Genomic DNA, 21,393 nt, shown 5'->3' with positions numbered 1-21,393 from the left:
CACACCAATTAAAAGCTACAATGATTCAAAGCTATTTCATAGATTATCAGGATAGCCGCAGTGAGGTAACCAATCCCTACTAATGGGTGATAGTGAAGAAGAAACAAAGGATAAGTTAATACTCAGTTTCTGTACACTGACATCTGCAGCAAGAAACAACTTTATAGCATTATAAATTAACATTTATTATGGCCAGGCTTTGCACTGCTCAAAATGACTACAAATAAAAAAAGGAACTTAAACAATGCAAGAAGCAAAAAAGAAAATGCAGCAAATTATAATGAGGATTAAGAGCATTCGGGTCAGTTTCCAACATAAATTAATCCTGAACCAACAGGATTAACTGGCGCAGGTTCCTCTGGGAAACTTCATTGGAGGGGTTACCGGGTCCATGGGGGTATTCTTTGTTTTTTTAAAAACCTGTGATCTTTGAAAACAGCACCCTAATCTCAGGAAAGCTGACTTTGCTGGTTCTTTCAGACCCCAACCCGCCAGCATTACAGTGTGGGGCACACCTCCAGGACTTTTCCTTCTAAGTGCTTTAATTAATTTTATTTTTAAATAATCTTTATTGTTACAAGGAGGCTAAAAATAATACTGCAATGAAGTTACTGTGAAAAGCCCCTAGTCGCCACATTACAGCACCTGTTCTGGTACACAGTGGGAGAATTTCCAAATTACCTAACAGCACGGGCGCGATTCTCCGAAATGGAGACAGAGTGTTCGCGCCGTCGTGAACGCCGTCACGTTTCACGACAGCGTGAAACGGGTGCGGGCAGTAGCGATTCTGGCCCCCATAGGGGGCTAGCACAGCGCTGGAGTGGTTCACACCGCTCCAGCCTCCCCTCCCGGCGCCAAATGGCCACCACGCCAACCCGCGCATGCGCAGTTGGGCCACACTGACCTGCGCATGCACAGTTGGGCCGCGGCAACCCACGCGGGGGACTTACTCAGCGCGCCGGCCCCGACGAAACATGGCGTGGGGGTTCAGGGATCGGCCGCGTAATAAAATAGGGCCGGGGCTGGAGAGGTTGGCCCGTCGATTGGTGGGCCCCGACCGCAGACCAGACCCCATCGGCGGGCCCCCCCCCCCAGACCAGACCCCATCGGAGGGCCCCCCCCCCCCCCCACCACCGGTGAAGGAGCGTTTTCCCCACCCCACAGGCCACCCCCTGACCCTGCGCGCAGAGTTCCCGCCGGCTGCGAGCAGGGGTGAACGGCGCCGGCGGGATTCTGCCGTTTCCATGCGGCCGCTCAGCCCATCAAGGCCGGAGAATCGGCGGCCTGGCCCCAGACAGCGGCCCACGACCAGCGGCGCGTCAAACGCGCCAGCGCTAATGGCGCCGATTCTCCGCTCCTCGGAGAATCGCCTGCCGGCGTCGGACCGGCGCCACGGGAAAAAATGGCACGAGCGTTGATTCTCCCATACGGCGCGGTATGGGAGAATCGCGCCCCACGTCTTTTGGGACGTGTGGGAGGGAACCGGAGCACCTGGAGGAAACCCACACAGACACAGGGGGAACGTGCAGACGCCGCATAGGCAGTGACCCAAGCCGGGGATCGAACTTGGGACCCCGGCGCTGTGAAGCAACAGGGCTAACCACTGAGCTACCGTGCTGCTGAACAATTTGCGAGAAAAAATGGCTGCGCAGTTGGTGTGCTCACACCATTTTTCTTGGCTGGTCCATTATTTCATCATAATTGAAATTAATTAGATAGTCCCCAAATTTGAAGAGATAATCTACATGGGCATGGTATTTTTTGACCCAGTCAGCCATTCGGGAGCCAAATTGGAGAATATGTAACACCATCTTGAATGGTGCCATTTGCTGCAGCAGTAAGAAGCCATCATTATATGTAACAGGTTGAGTGTGCAGTTTTATTTCAGAGACAGAGGGGAAGAAACCTCTAAACTACTGGATTTAACAGCATATTATATTTCAGAAAATGTTGCAAAGGAGTGGCCAACGAGTGAAAACAATATCTGAAATTTCCTGAACCTCAGGGTGGGATTTTCTACCCGGTCCATCAGGCGGGATCTTCCGGTCCTGTGTGGACAATGGGAAACCCCGTTGACAGCGGCAGGACCATACAGTCCCATCGCTGGCCAATGGCAGACCACCTCCACTGTCACAACAAAACACGCTGCTGGGGTGCAGAACATACCACTTTTAATCTTTTAAAAAAGTGTCCCCAACGCATATGCCAAGGTAAATTTTATTTTGAAGCAAAATATCTGCACTCCTCCAATTCCGGCCTTTCTGGCATCCCTTCTCCATTTGTCAGGCTAAGTGCTGATACCAGGACTGAATCAGTGGTGTTCTTCGATCACAGATTACCATGCAATTCAGGATCCGTTAATGGCTAGCACTGGCACCTTGTGGAACTAGAGCAATTCCAATAAAGAACGGTGTCCTATTCGCCGGTGTCATATTGGCACTCGAAAGGCTGACAAGTGGTATATGAGCATACCACTCCCCGCACACACTCATTCCAGCCAACAAGATGACAGCCCGAAGGGAAGCACCACAGTTCGCAGAGGCAGAGCTCGGGACCTTGCTGGATGCCATGGAGGAGAGGCAGGGCACCCTGCTGCCCGGGGTAGGAAGGAGGCTGCCACCCGCCGCCGTACACCGGGCCTGGCCGCAGGTGGCCGTGAGTGCCGTGGGCACCACTGCCAGGACCGGCCAGCAGTGCTGCAAGAAGCTGCTCGACGCCTTCAGGGCTGCCAGGGTGAGTACTAAGCACCGTGTCCCTGCCCCTTCCTGGACAGTGGCCGAAACCTACCTGTCAGCAGTCTGCTCACACCCGACCCTGTGCCACATGTTCCCATACCACCCGTCATGGCCGGGTACCCTGTTCACCAAAGCCGTTCGCCAGGCACTCAAGTCGGCGAACCTCAAGGTGGTTAGAGTATCCTGGCCCTCCCCGCATCATCCTCGTTGGGCAGTGCCTGCCATTCATCCAGCACATTGCCCCTCTGCCGCGCAATGTTGTGGAGGATGCAACAGATCACCACGATGTGGGAGAGTCTCTTAGCGCTATACTGGAGGGCCCCTCCAGAGCGGTCCAGGCACCTGAATCGCATTTTCAGGACACCGATGCACCATTCAATCACGGCCCTGGTCGCAGAATGGGCGTCGTTATAGTGGGTTTCCACGTCAGTCTGTGTCCTAAGGATACGCGTCATCAACCACAACTACAGCAGATAACCCCGACACCTGTCCTTGCCGACAGGGGTACCAGTGGCTGGCCCCACCCATGCCACAGGTATGCTCTGCGGCCCCCCGTCCGGCATCTTCCTATAGGGGCTACTGTGGGCGTTGCCCATTGAAGGACCATGTGATGCCCTGCTAGAAGATGGAGCCTGGTTGTGGATGTGGGGTTGATATGGCGGATTGGGTTTAGGTAGCGCTTGGGGGGGGGGTTGGATGAGTGCACCCATATGACTGGTGTCGCTCAACGCAACCATGGGCCAAGGTAGGTGGTCAGTGAGATGCGCAGCAAGGTGGCTGCCTTGCAGGCTGCGGCAATAGCAATCTGTGCGGGACACCCCGGTCCCAGTGGTCACCCGACGCCACACGCCATGCCCTGGTCACCGCCCCCGCTACTTCCACGCCCCGCCCCATCCCTCCCCGCGGCCCTGGTAGATACCCCCGCCCCCCAGCCAGCCATGGCTGCAGCGGGACTGCCTCTAAGAACATGACCTAGCTCCTCTCTCTCCCTCAGTAGCCACTGTGCCTGTTTGCCGATTTTTAAAACCACAGGTGAACCTTACCAACAGTAATTCCTCCTGGAGCCCCGGAGAATACTGGGACAAACCCGTTAATGATATACCAACTGCGTTTGCTGTACGTGCGGCATAAAATGCGTTTTCGCCACAGATGAGGCACCGGAGCATGGCATTCCGTCAGCCACCCAGCACCAACCTCGATTTTCGGCTAACACCAAATTCTCCGCCAATCATGTTTCCTGATTCCGGCATTGGCCGATGAAGAATCCCACATACTGGGCGCGATTCTCCACTCCCACGCCGGTTGGGAGGATCGCCTGGGCCAGCAAAATTTCCGGGGACTCCGGTCCGACACCGCAATTCTCCCAAGCGGCGGGAACGGCCCGGTCGAGTCTCGCGGGCCGCAGGCCGGAGAATCGCCGGAGACGCCGAAAATGGCGATTCTCCGGCACCCCCGCTATTCAGAGGCCCGGATGGGCCAAGCGGCCAGGCCAAAACGGCGGGTTCCCCCGGCGCCATCCACACCTGGTCGCTGCAGTCGTGGGCAGTGCGTGAACGCTAAGGGGGCGGCCTGTGGGGGGGGCGAGGGGGGATCCTGCACCGGGCTTCACCTGGAATGTGGGAGGCCCGCGATCGGTGCCCACCGATCGTCGGGCCGTCCTCTCTGAAGGAGGACCTCCTTCCTTCCGCGGCCCCGCAAGATCCGTCCCCCATCTTCTTGCGGGGCGGATTTAGAGAGGACGACAACCACGCATGCGCGGATGACGCCCGTTATGCGGCGCCGGCCGCGCCATCCATGCGGCGCCGCTTTTACGCGGGCGACAAGGCCTGGCGCGTGTAGATGACGCGGCCCCGATCCTGGACCATTGTCAGGGCCTGAATCGGTCGGGACCGGGGCCGTTCCGCGCCGTCGTGAACCTCGACGGCGTTCACGACGGCGCGGCCACTTCGGCGTAGGAGTGGAGAATCCCGCCCCTGATTTCTAGTTTTCTGCTACCTCTGCACCAAGCTCCAAAATTCACTCCCAAAACCATTCCTCACTCCATCCTCTTAAGCCATTCCTTCAAACCTATTCTGACTAAGATTTTGGTCACCTATCCGAATACCTCTCCTTGTGGCTCACTCCACATTTTTCCGATTTGGGATGTTTTTATTCATTGAAATTGCTATGTAAATGCAAATTGCTGCAATTGTCATTGAAACTCTGTCCACCTAGTTCACAGGTTTATAATAGAATACGCAAAGTAGTAACTCATAACACTTACACCCTTTCCTCCTTTTCCTTACTCATGGCTTGTCGAAGCTGCTGCAATCTCTGTTCCATTACATCACTGTCTAGTTCTAGTTGCACAGTTTCTAATCGTAGCTCCCGAAGATTTCTAGGGAAAAAAACTTCAAGACTTTAATACTGTAAGATATATTAGGAAACTTAATCCACAGTAACCTGACAGATAACCGGACAGCAATGTATATCTTTCCAGTCCTGCTTCTTATTGCACTTCTAGAATCAGTTCAATAATCAGTACAATAAAGCATCATTAAGTGACAGATGCCAAACTTTCAAATACTGAACCATTCATTTTAGAACTGTCGAACTCCAAAAACTGTATCCTTCCACCGTAGCAATAGGTGTAATTCTTAAGGAAAGGATTTACAAAAATATATATTCCAATGGCTTACTGACAAATCGAATATTCAATGTAGTTATGAGCATCCTGCTGGAAATGTGCCTCCAATATGGTTTCTTCATCCCACAAATACATAACAATCTACATTGTAATCCTGCTAACATTTGGTAGGTATGGTACGTCCTTCTGATTTTATATTTTTCACATTTTTGAAAGAACAAATTTCACAGTTTTTAAATCAGTATCCATATACAATTTCGTCAATGCTTGTCCTCTGCCATTGCTTGAACTAGTTGGGATCTGGATAAATGTGTGAGGAGGAGCCAGAGGTAGCACTGCTAAAAATGTTGAGGTGTAACAAGCCGACATACTTGTAGGAATTTGCAATTACTTGATAAAATACGAAATAAAGGACATTATGGTCAGAATTCCCTGGCCTCTCAGCCGCATGTTTCTCGGCGGTGGGAGGCGGCACGCTGTTCGCTGGCAGTGGGATTCTCTGTCCCCACCACGATCAATGGAATTTCTCGTTGAAGCCACCCCACACCGCTGGGGAACAGCAGGCAGGGAATCCCTCCGCCAGCAAACAGCTGGAGGATGCCAGCCGATGTAAAGATTGGCAGTGCCAAGCTGGCATTTCTTTGCGCGTGCGCGATCGGTTCAGGGTTGCGTGCTGTGGATGTTGGGGCAGCCAGGAACCCTCCATATTGCATTGGGCGGGGGGCAGGGGGGGAGATTTTTTGGGGGACCACAGATATCAGGATGCCTTTTTTTTATTTTTCCAGTTAAAGCGCAATTTTGAGTGGTAATTCACCTATCCTGCCCATCTTTGGGTTGTGGGGGTGAGACCTATGGAGACACGGGGAGAATGTGCAAACTCCACATGGGCAGTGACCTGGGGCTGGAATCGAACCCAGGTCCTCAGCGCCGTGAGGTAGCAGTGCTAATGACTGCGCCACTGTGCTGCCCTTACCATGTCTAAGCCTATTAGAATTTTATGCGATCCCCTCTCACACTTCTTAACTCCAATGAATATAATCCTAACTGACTTAGTCTCTCCTCATATGACAGTCCCGCCATCCAGGAATCAAGCTGGTAAACCTTTGCTGCATTCCCTCCATAGCAAGAACATTCTTCCTCAGATAAGGACACCAAAACTGCACATAAACTCCAGGTGTGACCTCACCAACACCCTATACAATTGCAGTAAAAAATCCCTATTGATATACACAAATCCTAGGTAGGGTGGACCTAGGTAGGGTGCTTTTTCAGAGGGCCAGACTCGATGGGCTGAATGGCCTCCTTCTGCAGTGTAGGGAGCCTATGATTCTATGAAACAATAAATTTGTCTGTCCAAATTAATCATAGTTTAACAAGTCTGTCTTTTCACCTGAAGGATATTTTCACATTTCTAAAATCAATCCCATCATTTCTTTGTGACTGCACATAAACATTGGGCGGGATTCTCCCATCCCGTGGCAGAGTGTCCACACCGTCGTAAATGCCGTCACGTTTTACGACGGCGTGAACGGGCCGCTGCTAGGAATAATTCTGGTCCCTACAGGGGGCCAGCACGGCACTGGAGCGGTTCACACCGCTCCAGCTGCCGAGCTCGGCGTGAACTGCGCGCCCCGGGATCCGCGCATGCGCAGTGGCACCGGCGCCAACGCGCATATGCGCAGTGGCGCCTGTGCCAACGCACGCATACGCAGTGGCCTCTTTCAACGCGCCACCCCGATGCAACATGGCGCAGGAGTACAGGGGCCATGCGTAGGAAAAGAGGCCGGGGACTGAGAGGCCGGCCCGCCAATCGGTGGGCCCTGATTGCGGGCCAGGCCGCATCGGAGGCCTCCCCTGGGGTCGGAGCCCCCCTCCTCCCCCACAGGCCGCCACCTGACCTTTGCACGCAGAGTTCCCGCCGGCTGCGAGCAGGTGTGGACGGCGCCGGCGGGGCTCGGCGTTTTAACTGCGGCCGCTCGGCCCATCCCGGGCCGAGAATCGGCAGACCGGCCGCGTAGAGCGGCCCGCGATCGCCGCCGCGCCAAACCTGCCTGCGGAGAATCGTGTGCCGGGGTCGGGGCGGCGTGGCCCGGTCACGGGGATTATCCGGCCCGGCCCTGGGCTGAGAGAATCCCTCCCTTAAGTTTTAAAAACAAAAAGTGTGCATCAAAAAACATTGAAAGTTTGGGTAGATGCCTGAGGTGGATTACACACAAAAATATTTTATACTATTTGCTGGAAAATCCAACATTGCAAACTTTCATCGGATTTGCAATAAAAGTAAAAAATTGTGATTCTTTACCATGATGTAATAATAATTAATAATAATAATTGTTTATTGTCACGCTTCAATGAAGTTACTGTGAAAAGCCCCTCGTCGCCACATTCCGGCACCTGTTCAGAGAGGCCGGTACAGGAATTGAACACGCGCTGCTGGCCTGCATTACAAGCCAGCTGTTTAGTCCACTGTGCTAAACCAGCCCCTTAGCTTGGAGTAAGGTAAAGGTCCATAGTCCCAAATGACCATAGACTGCATTCCCCTTTGAGGGGGAGAGCTGACTGATGGTGGTTTAACCACATACAGGCGAGGGGCAAGATTGAGAAGGTGGGGTCTTCATGGAGAACCTCAGCCGGTGCGGGAATTGAACCCGCGCTGCTGACCTCGCTCTGCGTCACAAACCAGCTGTCTAGCCAACTAAGCTAAACCGGTCCCATTCGGTAGACCACATCTAGAGTGCTGTGTGCAATTCTGCCCACTACACCTTACCATAAATTTACTTGAATGATACTGGCCTGGACTCCCAAGTGTTAAGCTACCAGGAGAGAATAAACAAACCAGTGTTGTATTTCCCAAAATTTAGAAGGTTAAAGGGTGATTTGATTTAGGTTTTTGAGATATCACGGGGAAGAGTTTGGAGTAAATCATCTCTGAATGCCACTTTTAAAAATTTGCTCCCAATCAAGGATTTACACCAGGCTTAATTACCACCACAGATTGAAATCACCACATAAGTTAGGTTTGCAATAGTACCAGGTTCAGAAATTAAACTATAGGTACAGTACCTCAAATTTGGCTATCCCAAAACCGGTGATGCCTGAAAACCTGACATTTTCTTCAGCGAGACGTGTAAGGATACCCCATGGAGACAAGTGCATAAATAAAAATGTAATAATTTAAGCAATCACCTCCCAACAATTTGTATTATCTGCTACTTTTAGTTAATTACTTAACCACAAACGCACAGTAGAAGACAACATTCTAAATGTGCCCTCTGGCCAGTTGTAGAATGAAATGCAAAATGAAGATTTCCATGCAGTATTGTGTGCTCCGAGCGGTCAAAGAAACCCTTGACCCCATCCGATCCAGCGTGGCCCAACCCAACCAGAACCTTAGTCACCACATGGTGCCAGTATCACCATTAATGAGCCAGTGTCATTGGTGAACAAAGGTATTGTGTGGTAGTTCCTTCTATTACTGATGAGCAAACAGAATCTCTAACCGCCCATCGCCTTTCATGGCCTTTAGAATGAAAAGCAACAAGGTGGGAAATAGCCAGAATCTAGGGCCAAACAAGATTCATAAGGGACAGTAAAGCACATAGCAGCTGACATGTTGTAATACACTTGAGCTTGAAGCCAACCATCGCCCTACCCTGTCTCCAAAAACTGTCACGATCCAAAATATGGCACAGCCTCGGTCCTGAGGTTCTAATTTTGAGGCACTGTCCTTGTATTAAATTCATTTTGTTCAATATGTGATTTAAAATGGAGAAGTCAGCAAGCACTATGATCATTGTTAAAAATACAAGGGAAAATCAGACTCTGTTGTTTCAAAGTTTTATCCTCCCATAAACTATCAACTTCATATCTTCATATCTATTATAAAATGACAATAGCAATCATGTTTATGTTTGCCCGAGATACTTTTGTTTCACTTACCTTGCTTTTAACTTAACAGACGTGGCAGGTTTGTTGCCTGGGATCACAACAAAATCATTGGGATTCATGGTTCAGTGATTGTGACAATTCAAAGTCAATAGATGTCAGCTGTTACATCCAACAAGTGCAAGAACAGAGATTTCTGAAAAACAAAGGATTAATCTATTACATCAGTAAAATGTAAAAATAAGTTAAATCACTGGATAATAATCAAATCACACTCAGCATGATGAAATACATCGATACAAGTGCGAGCTAAATGCAACATCAGCACTGTGGTATACACTAATTTTCTAAATGATCAAGTAGGTTTGTATCTTCAATTTCTCAGATTAACCTTGATCTCAACCAGACCGTTTGCAAATTTATCCACCCAAGGCAGTGACAGCTGTTACAGAGATTAATGAGAATTTATAGAAGTAGATTGCAAATAAAACTGTATTGACAATGATGGGTTAATTATTTTTTTTTATCGTTTAGGGTATTTCTTAGCCATTGGAGTTACCAGTGTAGAGATCAATATTTCCAGCAAATGTCATTCTATAATATCAAGACTAAAGGCCACCACAACATAAAATGTACAATGTATGAATCCAACATTCACTATATTAATAGCAGAGAGGCAGACTTGTATTAAAGAGCAGAGGATTATGGGTTCAGGTTGACAAATTTGAAAGTTGGAGGACACATTATTGAGGCTAAGAATAATCTCCATCTTTGGATGTTCAATTGTAAGAAGGATGGTAAAGCTTTGCAAGGCATAGGAAGGATTAGTAAAATGATGCCGGGCGAAGAGAAACTGGGATTTGTTCACTAGAACAAAGAAAATGAGGAGATTTAATAAATATGCTTCAAATTCTACAAGGGATTGGAGAAGGTTAAATAGACAAAGCATTATCTTCACTAGTCAGCACACATGAGTATTTGTATGCTACATTAATGGGCTTAATCCAAGTGTTACTTTGGTATACATTAACTGAATAAATTGTCGTTTCGTAGAAATATAATTGAAGCATTTCCGCACTTTAAGTTTAGTCCATTTGATAGCTCACAGGAAAAAAGGCTGGTGGAAAAACTATTTGATAGAAAAAACAAACTTGCATAAAAACTAAAAAAACAAAACTTGTATTTGATCACCAAATACTTCTGTTGTTACTAATATAGTTTTGACAAATGTGGTGATCAATATGTGCACAGCAAAGGTCCTAAAAACAGTAATTAGGAAATAATTAGTTAATCAATTTTGATGGTGCGAGTTTATTTTATTGATAAACGTAGGCTATAATACTTGGAGAACTCCCTTCCCTTCTGGATAGCATCTTGGACATTAGAATAAACAGACTGGGTCTTGGTTTAACATCCCATCTAAAAGACAGCACCTCCAGCAAAACAGCTCACCCTCAGTACTACACGTAGGCAGTAACCTATTTTACATGCCCAATGCTGACCCTGCTAGCAACGCCCACATCCCATGAAAGAATGAGAAAGGCCATATTGTACTTAAGTCCATGACCTTCTGATTCACACGCAACAGCACTACCAAATATGTAAATCTTAGTTCCAATCAAGGGTCAATTTTCAATCAGGAAAACAGCAAGATATCCATAGTGGTTTGTTTCAAAGTTATACCCTAAATTGCAGAACTTTAAGATGAATTATAGCTCGCAAAGAAATTGTTGTTCTGTTAACTACTGCCTTCCAACAAGCTCCCAAGTTTCCCTTATTCCATAAAGCAACAGCATCCCAGATATCTTGGGATCAAAACAAGAAGTGCGAAAGAGAGAAAACGTGCAGCACACACCCAGCTCCCCCACCCCCCATTTACAACATCCAACTTACTTTAGAATAACAATTATTTTGCTTCCCAAGTATTGGTTATTCTTTATAAAATAAATTCTTCCTTTTATTGGTTCTCAGAATCAGGTCGATGCTGGTGAGGCCACATTTCTTGCTCAGTTACCCATAGAAGGCAGCTGTAGCCCAAGTTTCCCAAATGCTACAGTTCTTATGGTGATGGTGCTCCCTCGAGGGTATTCTTGACCAATAATAAAGTAATCTATACCTCAGGCAGGTGGTCTTCCAGATCCTGCTGTTCTTGGGCGTCATTCTCCGACCCCCCGCCGGGTCGGAGAATGGCCGTTGGCCGCCGTGAATCCCGCCCCCGCCCCCGGCGAAGTCTCCGAAGGGAGAAAAGTCGGCGGGGCGTTAATGGCGCCGCTGCCGCGGAGAATGTCACGGGTCTGCGCAAGGCAGCCGATTTTCGGCCTGCCGATATTCTCCCTTCCGGATGGGCCGAAGTCCCGTCGACGTGATGACCGTTCACGTCGACATGAATCAAACCTCCTTTTCATCGGCGTGACCCGGTGCTCCAGGCTCACGCCGACCAGCGAGGAGGTGAGTGACGGCCTGGGGGGTTGGCTCTGGGCAGGAAATGGCGTGGCCGCAGACTGATTGCGTGAGGAGAGGTGTGTCTCGGCTTGTGTGTGTGTGTGTGCGGCGGGGCGGGGGGGGGGGGGGGTGGTTAGAGTAGGCTGGGCTCCGGGGGAGTGCCGGGAGGGGGTCCGTGCTGGGGTGGAGGTTGGGGGAGGGGGGGGTCCGTGCCGGGGTGGAGGTTGGGGGTTGGGGGGGGTCCGTGCTGGAGTGGAGGTTGGGGGGGGTCCGTGCCGGGGTGGAGGTTGGGGGTTGGGGGGGGGGTCCGTGCTGGGGTGGAGGTTGGGGAGGGGGTCCGTGCTGGGGTGGAGGTTGGGGGGGGGGTCCGTGCCGGGGTGGAGGTTGGGGGTTGGGGGGGGTCCGTGCTGGGGTGGAGGTTGGGGAGGGGGTCCGTGCCGGGGTGGGTGATGGGAGGGCAAATGAGTTGGTCCACCTGGCCAGGTGCCAGCCTCCAACAGTTGGACCCATGCGGTCCATGCCACCTGGCTGGGGGGAGGAGGGGATATGGGCAATGATGACATGTCGTCGTTCCCCTCCCCCCCACCAGGCCGTCATGTTTTCAGACCATCCAGCGATGTTGGCCACCGTGGTGGCAGCCGCTCATGTCTATGTTGCCCTGGATGAGGAGGAGGAGGAGGAGGAGCGTGCCAGAGAGGCGGCGCAGGCTGCCGCAGAGGGGCAGGCGGCAGCCGCCCAGGCTGGAGGCACACCTGACCGACAGGACGAGGAGGGGGAGGAGGACGTCGCGGCCCCACGGCAACGGAGGCACCCGAGGGCGCCCCTTGTGTACCGGCCCCGGCAGTCATACCAGGACCTCACGGACCGGGAATGCAGGAGGAGACTCCGGATGAGCCGGGAAACCGTGGCACACATCTGCCACCTGCTGGCACACCTGTCACCGCGTGGCACTGGCGGGGGACACCCTCTCCCCGTGTCCGTCAAGGTTACGGTGGCCCTGAACTTTTATGCAACGGGGTCATTCCAGGCACCGAGTGGGGACCTGTCCGGCATATCGCAGACATCGATGCATCGGTGCATCCGGGCAGTGACAGATGCCCTTTATGCCATGGCGCACCGCTACATCCGCTTCCCCGTGGACCGTGCCAGCCAAGATGCCCTGGCCGTGGGCTTCTCTGCCATTGCCGGGTTCCCCATGGTCCAGGGCGCGATCGATGGGATGCACGTCGCCGTGCGGCCACCTGCAGAGAACAGGGCCTTGTTCACTAATAGGAAGGAGACCTATTCAATGAACGTACAGGTGGTCTGCAACCACCGCATGATGATCCTGCACGTCTGCGCCCGTCACCCAGGCAGTGTACACGACTCATTCATGTTGTCGCGGTCATCCATCCCCGGCATGTACGAGGGACGCCATCCCCGGCTGAGGGGCTGGTTGCTGGGCGACAGGGGCTACCCATTGCGATCGTGGCTGATGACGCCTATACGGAGGCCACGCAATGAGGCGGAGAACCGCTACAATGATGCCCATGTAGCGACAAGGGGAGTGATCGAGAGGTGCTTTGGCGTGCTGAAGATGCGTTTCAGGTGCCTGGACCTATCTGGGGGCGCCCTCCAGTATCGGTCAGATAGGGTCGGCCGCATCATTGTGGTGTGTTGCGTCCTGCACAACATAGCCCAGCAGAGGGGCGATGTGCCGCAGGCAGAGGAGGGCGGAGTGGAGGAGAAGCAGGAAGAGGCCCAGTCCTCCCCAGATGAGGGGGATGGGGGCAATGGTCAGGGCAGACGGGGTAGACACAGGCGGGTGGCTGTCCACCGTTACCGGCTGGCCCAGCGGGCAGGGGACAGACTGATAGACGCCCGCTTCACTGACTAGATGGGCGTGGGAATCGGGTAGTATGGCCACAGACCGCACACCATGACAACAGCCGACCCCCCACACCCCCCACCCATCCACCCACCCAGCACCCTCACCCCCCTCCCCAACCCCACACACCCCACCCGCATGCGCACCACCCCCCCCCCCAATTGCCGATCCACCGGCGGCACAACGGGCCGGGCTCACCCAGTTGCGGGTGGACGCGTGTCTATCGCAGGCCATGGAGGATGATGACAACCCGCCTCCGATGAGCTCCTGTCTCTTCATCGTTGGACTATGTCTGACCCATGGCCACAGTACCACCATCCACCCGGACCATCCCTGCATGCGGCTGTGACACTGCAGCGCACGGTCCCGTCCTCTGCCCGGGGGATGTTGATGGCGGCCCAGGGGGAAGGGGGCAGACTCACCTGGGGCTGAGTGAGGTAAGACCACCCGTCACACACACACTTGCGCTCAACGTACATGACACGCCCGCACGCTTTGGACAGAGCACAAAGGCAGCTTCGGTAGGTGTAACATTGACTTTAATAACCAAAGGAGTTCATGTACGTGCCCTAGCCCCTAAAACTCATCTGTGCCCTGCACCCGTGCCAACTTACTCAGTGTCTAATTGTTTGGCCTTACGGGCCCTTTGACTACGTCTACGTGGTTCCCCAGACGGTACAGCAGAACTGGAGGTGGACTCCTGTGATTCCTGCCCTCTGACACTGGATCCCTTTGGCGGCCGTTTCCTGGGGCGTCCTGGCCTAGATGGGCCAGGCTGCGGCCCGGGCGACTGGGATGGCGAGCTGCCAGCCTGTCCTGCCCGTTGCCCACCCGATGCACCTGGGACGGAAGGGGGGGAGTCCGAGGTGTCGCGGTGTACCGGGACCTCCCCTACAGAGGGAGCCGGGACGGACCACACCACCTCCTCCTCCCTCGGGGTGCCCGATGGCCCCCAGGCCTCTACATGGGTGGGGGATGCGAACGGACTGGCCATCCGACGCGCCCCCGACATCTGGCGCTGCCAGTCCTGGAGGCCCGTGCTGGTATCGACAGGGGTCTGCAGGTTTGCAGCCATGGAGCCCAGGGGGTTGTCGAACCCTGTCTGTGACAGTGCGACGCCGGCTCGCACATGGCCACTGGCGCCGATGCCCTCAGCGATGGCCTGCTGAGACTGGGCCATGGCCTGCAGAGACTGGGCCATGGCCTGCAGAGACTGGGCCATGGCCTGCAGAGACTGGGCTATGGCCTGCTGAGACTGGGCTATGGCCTGCTGAGACTGGGCCATGGCCTGCTGAGACTGGGCCATGGCCTGCTGAGACTGGGCTATGGCGTTGAGCGCCTCTGCCATCTGGCGCTGGCACTGGCTCATGGCCTCCTGTGAGAGGGCAGCCATTTCCTGGGCCACAGACGCCGCCTGCACGGAAGGCCCCAGGCCTCGCAAACCGTTCCCCATGTCTGACACCATCGCACCCATTGCCTCCACCGCGGACGCCACCCGTGCGGTGTCAGCCTGGGTGGCACGCATGACCGGGACCACTCCCAGCTCCTGGACGCGGGTGGAGGGTGTTGGTGACAGCAGTGGCGTTGTGTCGTGCTCTTCGTCCCACTCTGAGTCCATGGCACTTTGGGGTGGGGGTTCGTCTCCACCCATCCACTCTGAGTCACTGTCCGGTATTTTGTCTTCCCGGGTAGGGGTGTCCTGGGTAGTGCTGTCCCGGGGAGTGCTGTCCCGGGTAGTGCTGTCCCGGGTAGGGGTGTCCTGGGTAGTGGTGTCCCGGGTAGGGGTGTCCTGGGTAGTGGTGTCCCGGGTAGGGGTGTCCTGGATAGTGGTGTCCTGGGTAGTGGTGTCCTGGCTCGGATGTGACGGGGGCCTGTGGCTGCCCCCCTCATCGCTGGGTGGTCGCTCCCGCACATGACGGGGGTGTCGTCTCCCTGTTGCTCCAGGTCTCTCCGTCTCCCGTGGTGTGCGAGGGGCATCCTGCGGGCGTCGCATGCTGGAGGGTCCGGGTCTCTCCGTCTCCCGTGGTCTCCGAGGGGCATCCTGCGGGCGTCGCATGCTGGAGGGTCCGGGTCTCTCCGTCTCCCGTGGTGTGCGAGGGGCATCCTGCGGGCGTCGCATGCTGGAGGGTCCGGGTCTCTCCATCTCCCGTGGTCTCCGAGGGGCATCCTGCGGGCGTCGCATGCTGGAGGGTGCGGGTCTCTCCGTCTCCTGTGGTCTCCGAGGGGCATCCTGCGGGCGGTGTGCATCTGCGGGGATGGGTGCCTGGACGTTTGGTCCTGCGATACACAATGAAGCATGCATGGTTAGACATCAGGCAGTGATCAGGTGATACGGGGGAGGGGGATATAGGGGAGGGGGGATATGGGGACGGGCTGTTGGTGGCTCACTTGCTCGTGGGGCCCCGACCTCTGCATCAGCAACCTCCCGGTCCTCAGGTCCGCCAGCCAGTTCCAGGGCCCTTTCCTCGTGTACGGTCAGTGGCCTCTCATCAGCGGGCCCTCCTCCAGTCCTCACATGCTCCCTATTGTTGTGTGCGCGCTTCTCCTGTGGGGGGGGGGGTGGTGGCAGGGGTAAAAGGCAACAGTGTTAGGCACGTATATGAATGCACGCCATCGGTTGCGCGTGCATTGCAGAGGTTAAGGTTAGGGCTGGATTCACTTGGGGATATGGGGGAGGGGGGATATGGGGGAGGGGGGATATGGGGGAGGGGGGATATAGGGGAGGGGGGATATGGGGGAGGGGGGTATGGGGGAGGGGGGATATGGGGGAGGGGGGATATGGGGAGGGGGGGTATGGGGGAGGGGGGATATGGGGGAGGGGGGGATATGGGGGAGGGGGGGATATGGGGGAGGGGGGATATGGGGGAGGGGGGATATGGGGGAGGGGGGATATGGGGGAGGGGGGGATATGGGGGATATGGGGGAGGGGGGATATGGGGAGGGGGGGATATGGGGGAGGCTCACCCTGCCTGCTCTGACGAGGTCGTTCACCTTCTTGTGGCACTGGGTGCCTGTCCGTGGTGTTAGGGCCACAGCGGTGACGGCCTCTGCCACTTCCCTCCACAGACGCCGGCTGTGGCGTGGAGCAACTCTGCGGCCGTGCCCGGGATACAGGGCGTCCCTCCTCTGCTCCACCGCGTCCAGGAGCGCCTCCACATCGCGTGACTCGAACCTCGGGGCTGAGCGACGGCCAGCCATCCAGTCGGGTGTTGCGGTCGGGTGTTGCGGTCGGGTGGGGGGGAGCTGCGCGGCCTTATGAGCCGTCACGCCGTGCAGCGCGTATGACGCTGCACGGCGTGAACCACTGCGCAAGCGCGGATCCCGTCACGTCGCTGCTAGCCCATTTCGGGCCGGAGACTATCGGCCCATTTTTATGACGTGACGCAAGTGGGATTTGCGCCGTTTTTTGCGCCAATCGGCGGACTTTCCGCCGATAACGGAGAATTTCGCCCCTTATTCTTCTTGGGAAGAGCAGTCACAGAAGAAGGGAGGTGTATAGTAAAAGTAACTTTGTAAAATTGATGCAATGGTACATCATACATACTGCATCCACAGTGCACGTTCTCTGTGTCTGCATGGGTTTCCTCCGGCTGCTCCGGTTTCCACCCACAAAAGTCCCGAATGACATGCTTGTTAGATGAATTGGACATTCTAAATTCTCCCTCAGTGTACCCGACAGGCGCTGTAGTGTGGCGACTAGGGAATTGTCACAGTAATTTCATTGCAGTGTTAATGTAAGCCTACTTGTGACACCAATAACGATTATTATTATGTCATAACTACATTGTTAGCTTATCTAGTAGAATGTGGGAGGCAGTACACAGGACTTCAGTCCTGACATGTCATCAGGGCCCATGATATTTACTGTGTCCAGTACATTCTACAAACTCTTCCAAATGTGAACTAAATTCAATTCACTAGAAACCTGCTTTTGTGATGGTGGGCACCTCGAAAGGAGGAATAGTTGATCATCCACTCGGCACTTTGGTTAAAGGTATTGGCAAACACTTTAGTCTCTCAACTCTTGTATTAACATGCTGGGCTACACTATTGTTAAGGATGGAGATATTCATAAAACTTCCTACTCACATTATTTACCTAATCTTGCAACTCTCAGTTGGATGGAGAGAAAACGAAACGTTTTTCTCTCACCAACAACATCTGGGTGCATACTTTGGTGATCGGAACAAAGACAATTTCTTAGTGTTGGTACTTTAATCTTATTTTCTGTGCTGCTCCTTCTATGCTCTCTATTGGACCAGGGTTAGTTTCCCAGATTAATGGTGATGGTGGGATAAGTCAACTGAAGTTACAGATTCAAGTAGCATCCAAGTCTGCTGCTAATAACTTACAACACCTCATGGGGACCTGGACCTGCGTGACCTCTGTAGTATAGCAAAATCAATTTATACAATGGAAGGTGTACTCACTATGAAAATAAGCATCTTCACAGAGATTGTGGAGTAGTTCCCCCCTCCAAATAATATCACAGACAGATATATCTGTCCCAGGTAGGTTGATAAGGCAGAGTTCATCGAAGTTACTCCTTCTTTTGGTTCCCTCACCATTTGATGTAGACCCATTCTGGCCAGTGTTTTTCGTATTGAGCCATCTTTACAGTTGAGGTTCTTCCTCATCAGTCTGGGTGGTGGATATTGATGTGCCCCAAGAAGAGTATATCCTGGGCCAAATTTAATCCATGCAGCAGGAGCCTTGCCTCCTGACTGGACAGCCATTACAGAAGCCCCAAATCACCTCCAGTGGGAGTGCCTCTTCACCACTGGCAAGAATTCTCTGGGATCAAAGATCCCGGAGGTGAAAATCTGACCACCCCAAGAACTGCCAGCCAATCAAAAGTCCATTGTCGGCAGTGACACTGAGGGAGCAGTGAGGGGGAGGGGGTGGGGTGGGGAGGAGAGAATTGGAGTTGGGGATGGGTGAACTCCAGACTGCTCCACCGGTCTCGCCACTGTCACCACCCCCCCACCCCCCTCACATTTTTGCCAATATACATCATCCTGGGAGAACAGTAGCAACAGTAGCAGAGGAAGGGGAAATTGTAGCAGGATCAGCATCAGCAGAGAAGGAGACCGTGCGGGAGGCAACATCTCTGCAGCAGAGGAGGAGGCCTGTGAATAGGCCTCAAGGAGAGCTTGGAGGAGAAATGGATGCTCAATTGCAGACTCCAGGATCAATTAACACCACCTTCATGCAGAGTAATACGTGTGTTTATATAACTGCAACCCTGATGTTACACGCCATAGCTATCTTAGTACTGCCGAATCATATAAGATTAATATTTTTCTTGCACCACAAAGACCACAGCAGCCTTGTGTGGAGACATTGCAGCCTAGGACCAATGCCCCTTTGTAGCAACAACCCCATCATCCATATTGTAGCCCACCCTGCATTGGTTTTCAGTTGGGGAGGCAAGCACATGTACAGAGGCACTTTACAATGCACTGATTCTCTCAATGCTCCAGTTAAAATCATTGCCGGTTCACAGTCGGCATCTTCAGTTGGCATTTACAGATCTCGCACACAGGCTGCTGATCTGTTCCTTTTTCTCCCCGACAGGTTCAATTGCAGGGTAGTTTGATGATCACTGAGCAGCAATAGGCAAACATTACAGGCCTGAGGACAGCCTATTTGTTATGGGAGTCAGATGTGATCAGAGCCATGTATGGTCACATAACTCCACGCTTAATAAATACAACCACACAGCAAAATTCCCGCTCTCACCAAGGGAAGATGAGCACTTTCAAAGGTGACCTTCCACAGGTGCTGTTTTGTTTCTTAGATTGCATTCACTGTAGATATCCATCTGTTATAACATCTCGGAAGGGAATCTCTGGGACACCCAGAATGCATTCCCCGTTGGGACAGAGAATCCGGCGTGAGGGCAAAATCGGGATCAGCGCCCAGCGTTGTGCTCCAACCCCATCCCCCCGCCACCCCCCCCCCCCCCCCCTTACTGGCGGCATGAACAAGTTCCACGCCACAGGAGCCAGCAGGAGCATTTGCATCGATTTAGCGGGCCCAGTGCCCTATCCTCCGCCCTCCCGCGATTCTCCGACCCCCTAGACTGCGAATCACGTGGGCAAAGTTCATTTGTCGTCTCTATGATCGTGTAGCCGACATGGCGAACCTCGCAGTGGGCCAAGAGGGCAAGAGGGCAACCGTCGCCACCTTGTCCCACTGCGAGGTTCACAATGGTAGAGGCCATCCGAGTCTATCCACCAAACATTGGGGTTTCACCACTTAGGCCACTACAACGTGAAGGGATATGAATGGATCAAAGCTGCAGATAGTTTTTAGGACCTGTCAATCACAAACCACTACTCGAAAGCCATGAATGGATTGCAGATAGTGGATCTGTGGGAAACAGACACAGCTGCTCTCCTTTGAAGAATAGACATATGGAGCAGCAAGATAGGTATTACAGCTAAAATTCTTCCCACAGCCCCTGTCCGGATTGCTCTCTAGCTTCCTAACAGCCCTTTGGGGTGTTGGGGGGGGCGGGGGGGGGGGGGTGTTGGGGAGGTGTCCATGTGTGAGGGAGGGGATTCCTTTAGGAAGGGGGTCTCTGTGGCGGGGGGGGTCTCTGTGGCGGGGCCCCATTACTGGGGTCCTTGTGGGGTATCCCCCTATTACAGGGGTCCCTGTTGGGGTGGGGTCCCCCTATTACAGGGATCCCTGTGGAGAGTCCCTGGGGGTGGTCTATATATTATATAGGTTCCTGGGGGGATTCCCCCTACTACAGGGGTCCGTGGGGGAGGTGGGGGCGGGTCGTCACCCCCGTACTTGCAGGTAGGTAAGGCACCCAGGCAATCTGGGGGAGGGGGGGGGGGGGCACTGCCATGTGATGGGGGGTGGCTGGGGCCGATTTGGGGTGCAGGGGATGGTCGGGCCCGATTTGCGGTGCGGAGATTGAGGCCGATTTGCAGTGCGGGGAGAGGAGTGCCAGCCGGGGGACTCCGCTATCAGGACGCCCGCTCAGGATGGCAGTCTGATGGCGCGATACCCTGGGAAACCCTCGCATTCCTTGCCATGCACAAATTCGTAAAGATAGTGCAATTCAGCTCCGGCGGGAGAACTGTCTCCCAAACGGAGAATCCCACCCCTCATCGCTCGCTGCAATAGATGTCTCTGCTATCTCAACTGTAACCTCAGTTGTTACTTTAATGATTTAAATGAGTTGATGCTCGTGTTTTTCCTCTTCCCTCCCGAGCTACAGCATGTTTCACCCACCGATTAAAGACAAAGAGGTAGAGTGAGGAGTCCAGTCAAAGTGGTTACGCTGACTGGACAATTACACCAGAGAGAAGGTCATGGATCTTAATTAAAAATCAAAATCTGCCTGAACTCAAGTCAGCATATAATCTTTATTAGTGTCACAAGTAGGCTTACATTAACACTGCAATGAAGTTACTGCGAAAATCTCCTAGACGCCACATTCCGGCGCCTGTTCGGGTACACTGAGGGAGAATTCAGAATGTTCAATTCACCTAACAGCACGTCTTTCAGGACTGTGGGAGAAAGCCGGAGCACCCAGAGGAAACCAACACAGGCACGGGGAGAACAAGCAGACTCCGCACAGACAGTGACCCAAGCCGGGAATCGAACCCGGGTCGCTGGCGCAGTGAAGCAACAGTGCTAACCACTGTACTACCGTGGCGCTCAGTGTAATGTAATGATTGTATGCAGTTACTTGGGTTTGCTCCCTTTTTCCAGCAATAAAATTGGTGTAGCTTTTACTGAAATCTTTATTCTGGCGTTTTGTTTTTCGAAGGTTAATTCTGCATTTTAATTATGTACAGTTGCCATTTTTTCCCAAT

The 21,393-nt window shown here is 53.2% G+C and overlaps 1 protein-coding gene across 4 annotated transcripts in view; it reads right to left on the bottom strand.

Annotated features, from left to right (window-relative positions):
- The window catches only part of zbbx (zinc finger, B-box domain containing), a 177,556-nt gene that overhangs the window by 151,947 nt on the left and 4,216 nt on the right, over positions 1 to 21,393 (bottom strand). For 2 of the 4 annotated variants that reach the window (XM_072474438.1, XM_072474440.1), the window contains exons 2-3: positions 9,301 to 9,442; positions 4,999 to 5,112 (exon numbers count right to left, since the gene is read on the bottom strand). In XM_072474438.1, coding sequence (XP_072330539.1) covers positions 4,999 to 5,112; positions 9,301 to 9,368 — 182 coding nt within the window. In that variant the 5' untranslated portion in view covers positions 9,369 to 9,442. Of the gene's footprint in view, positions 1 to 4,998; positions 5,113 to 9,300; positions 9,443 to 19,297; positions 19,488 to 21,393 lie in introns of those variants that run through there. The other 2 variants (XM_072474439.1, XM_072474441.1) reach the window with 2 other exon arrangements.

The sequence above is a fragment of the Scyliorhinus torazame genome, chromosome 14 (assembly GCF_047496885.1).
Source record: "Scyliorhinus torazame isolate Kashiwa2021f chromosome 14, sScyTor2.1, whole genome shotgun sequence".
In the NCBI taxonomy this organism is placed as follows: domain Eukaryota; kingdom Metazoa; phylum Chordata; class Chondrichthyes; order Carcharhiniformes; family Scyliorhinidae; genus Scyliorhinus; species Scyliorhinus torazame.
The sequence above is the reverse complement of the archived record's forward strand: the minus strand, read 5'-3'. Positions and strand labels throughout refer to the sequence as shown.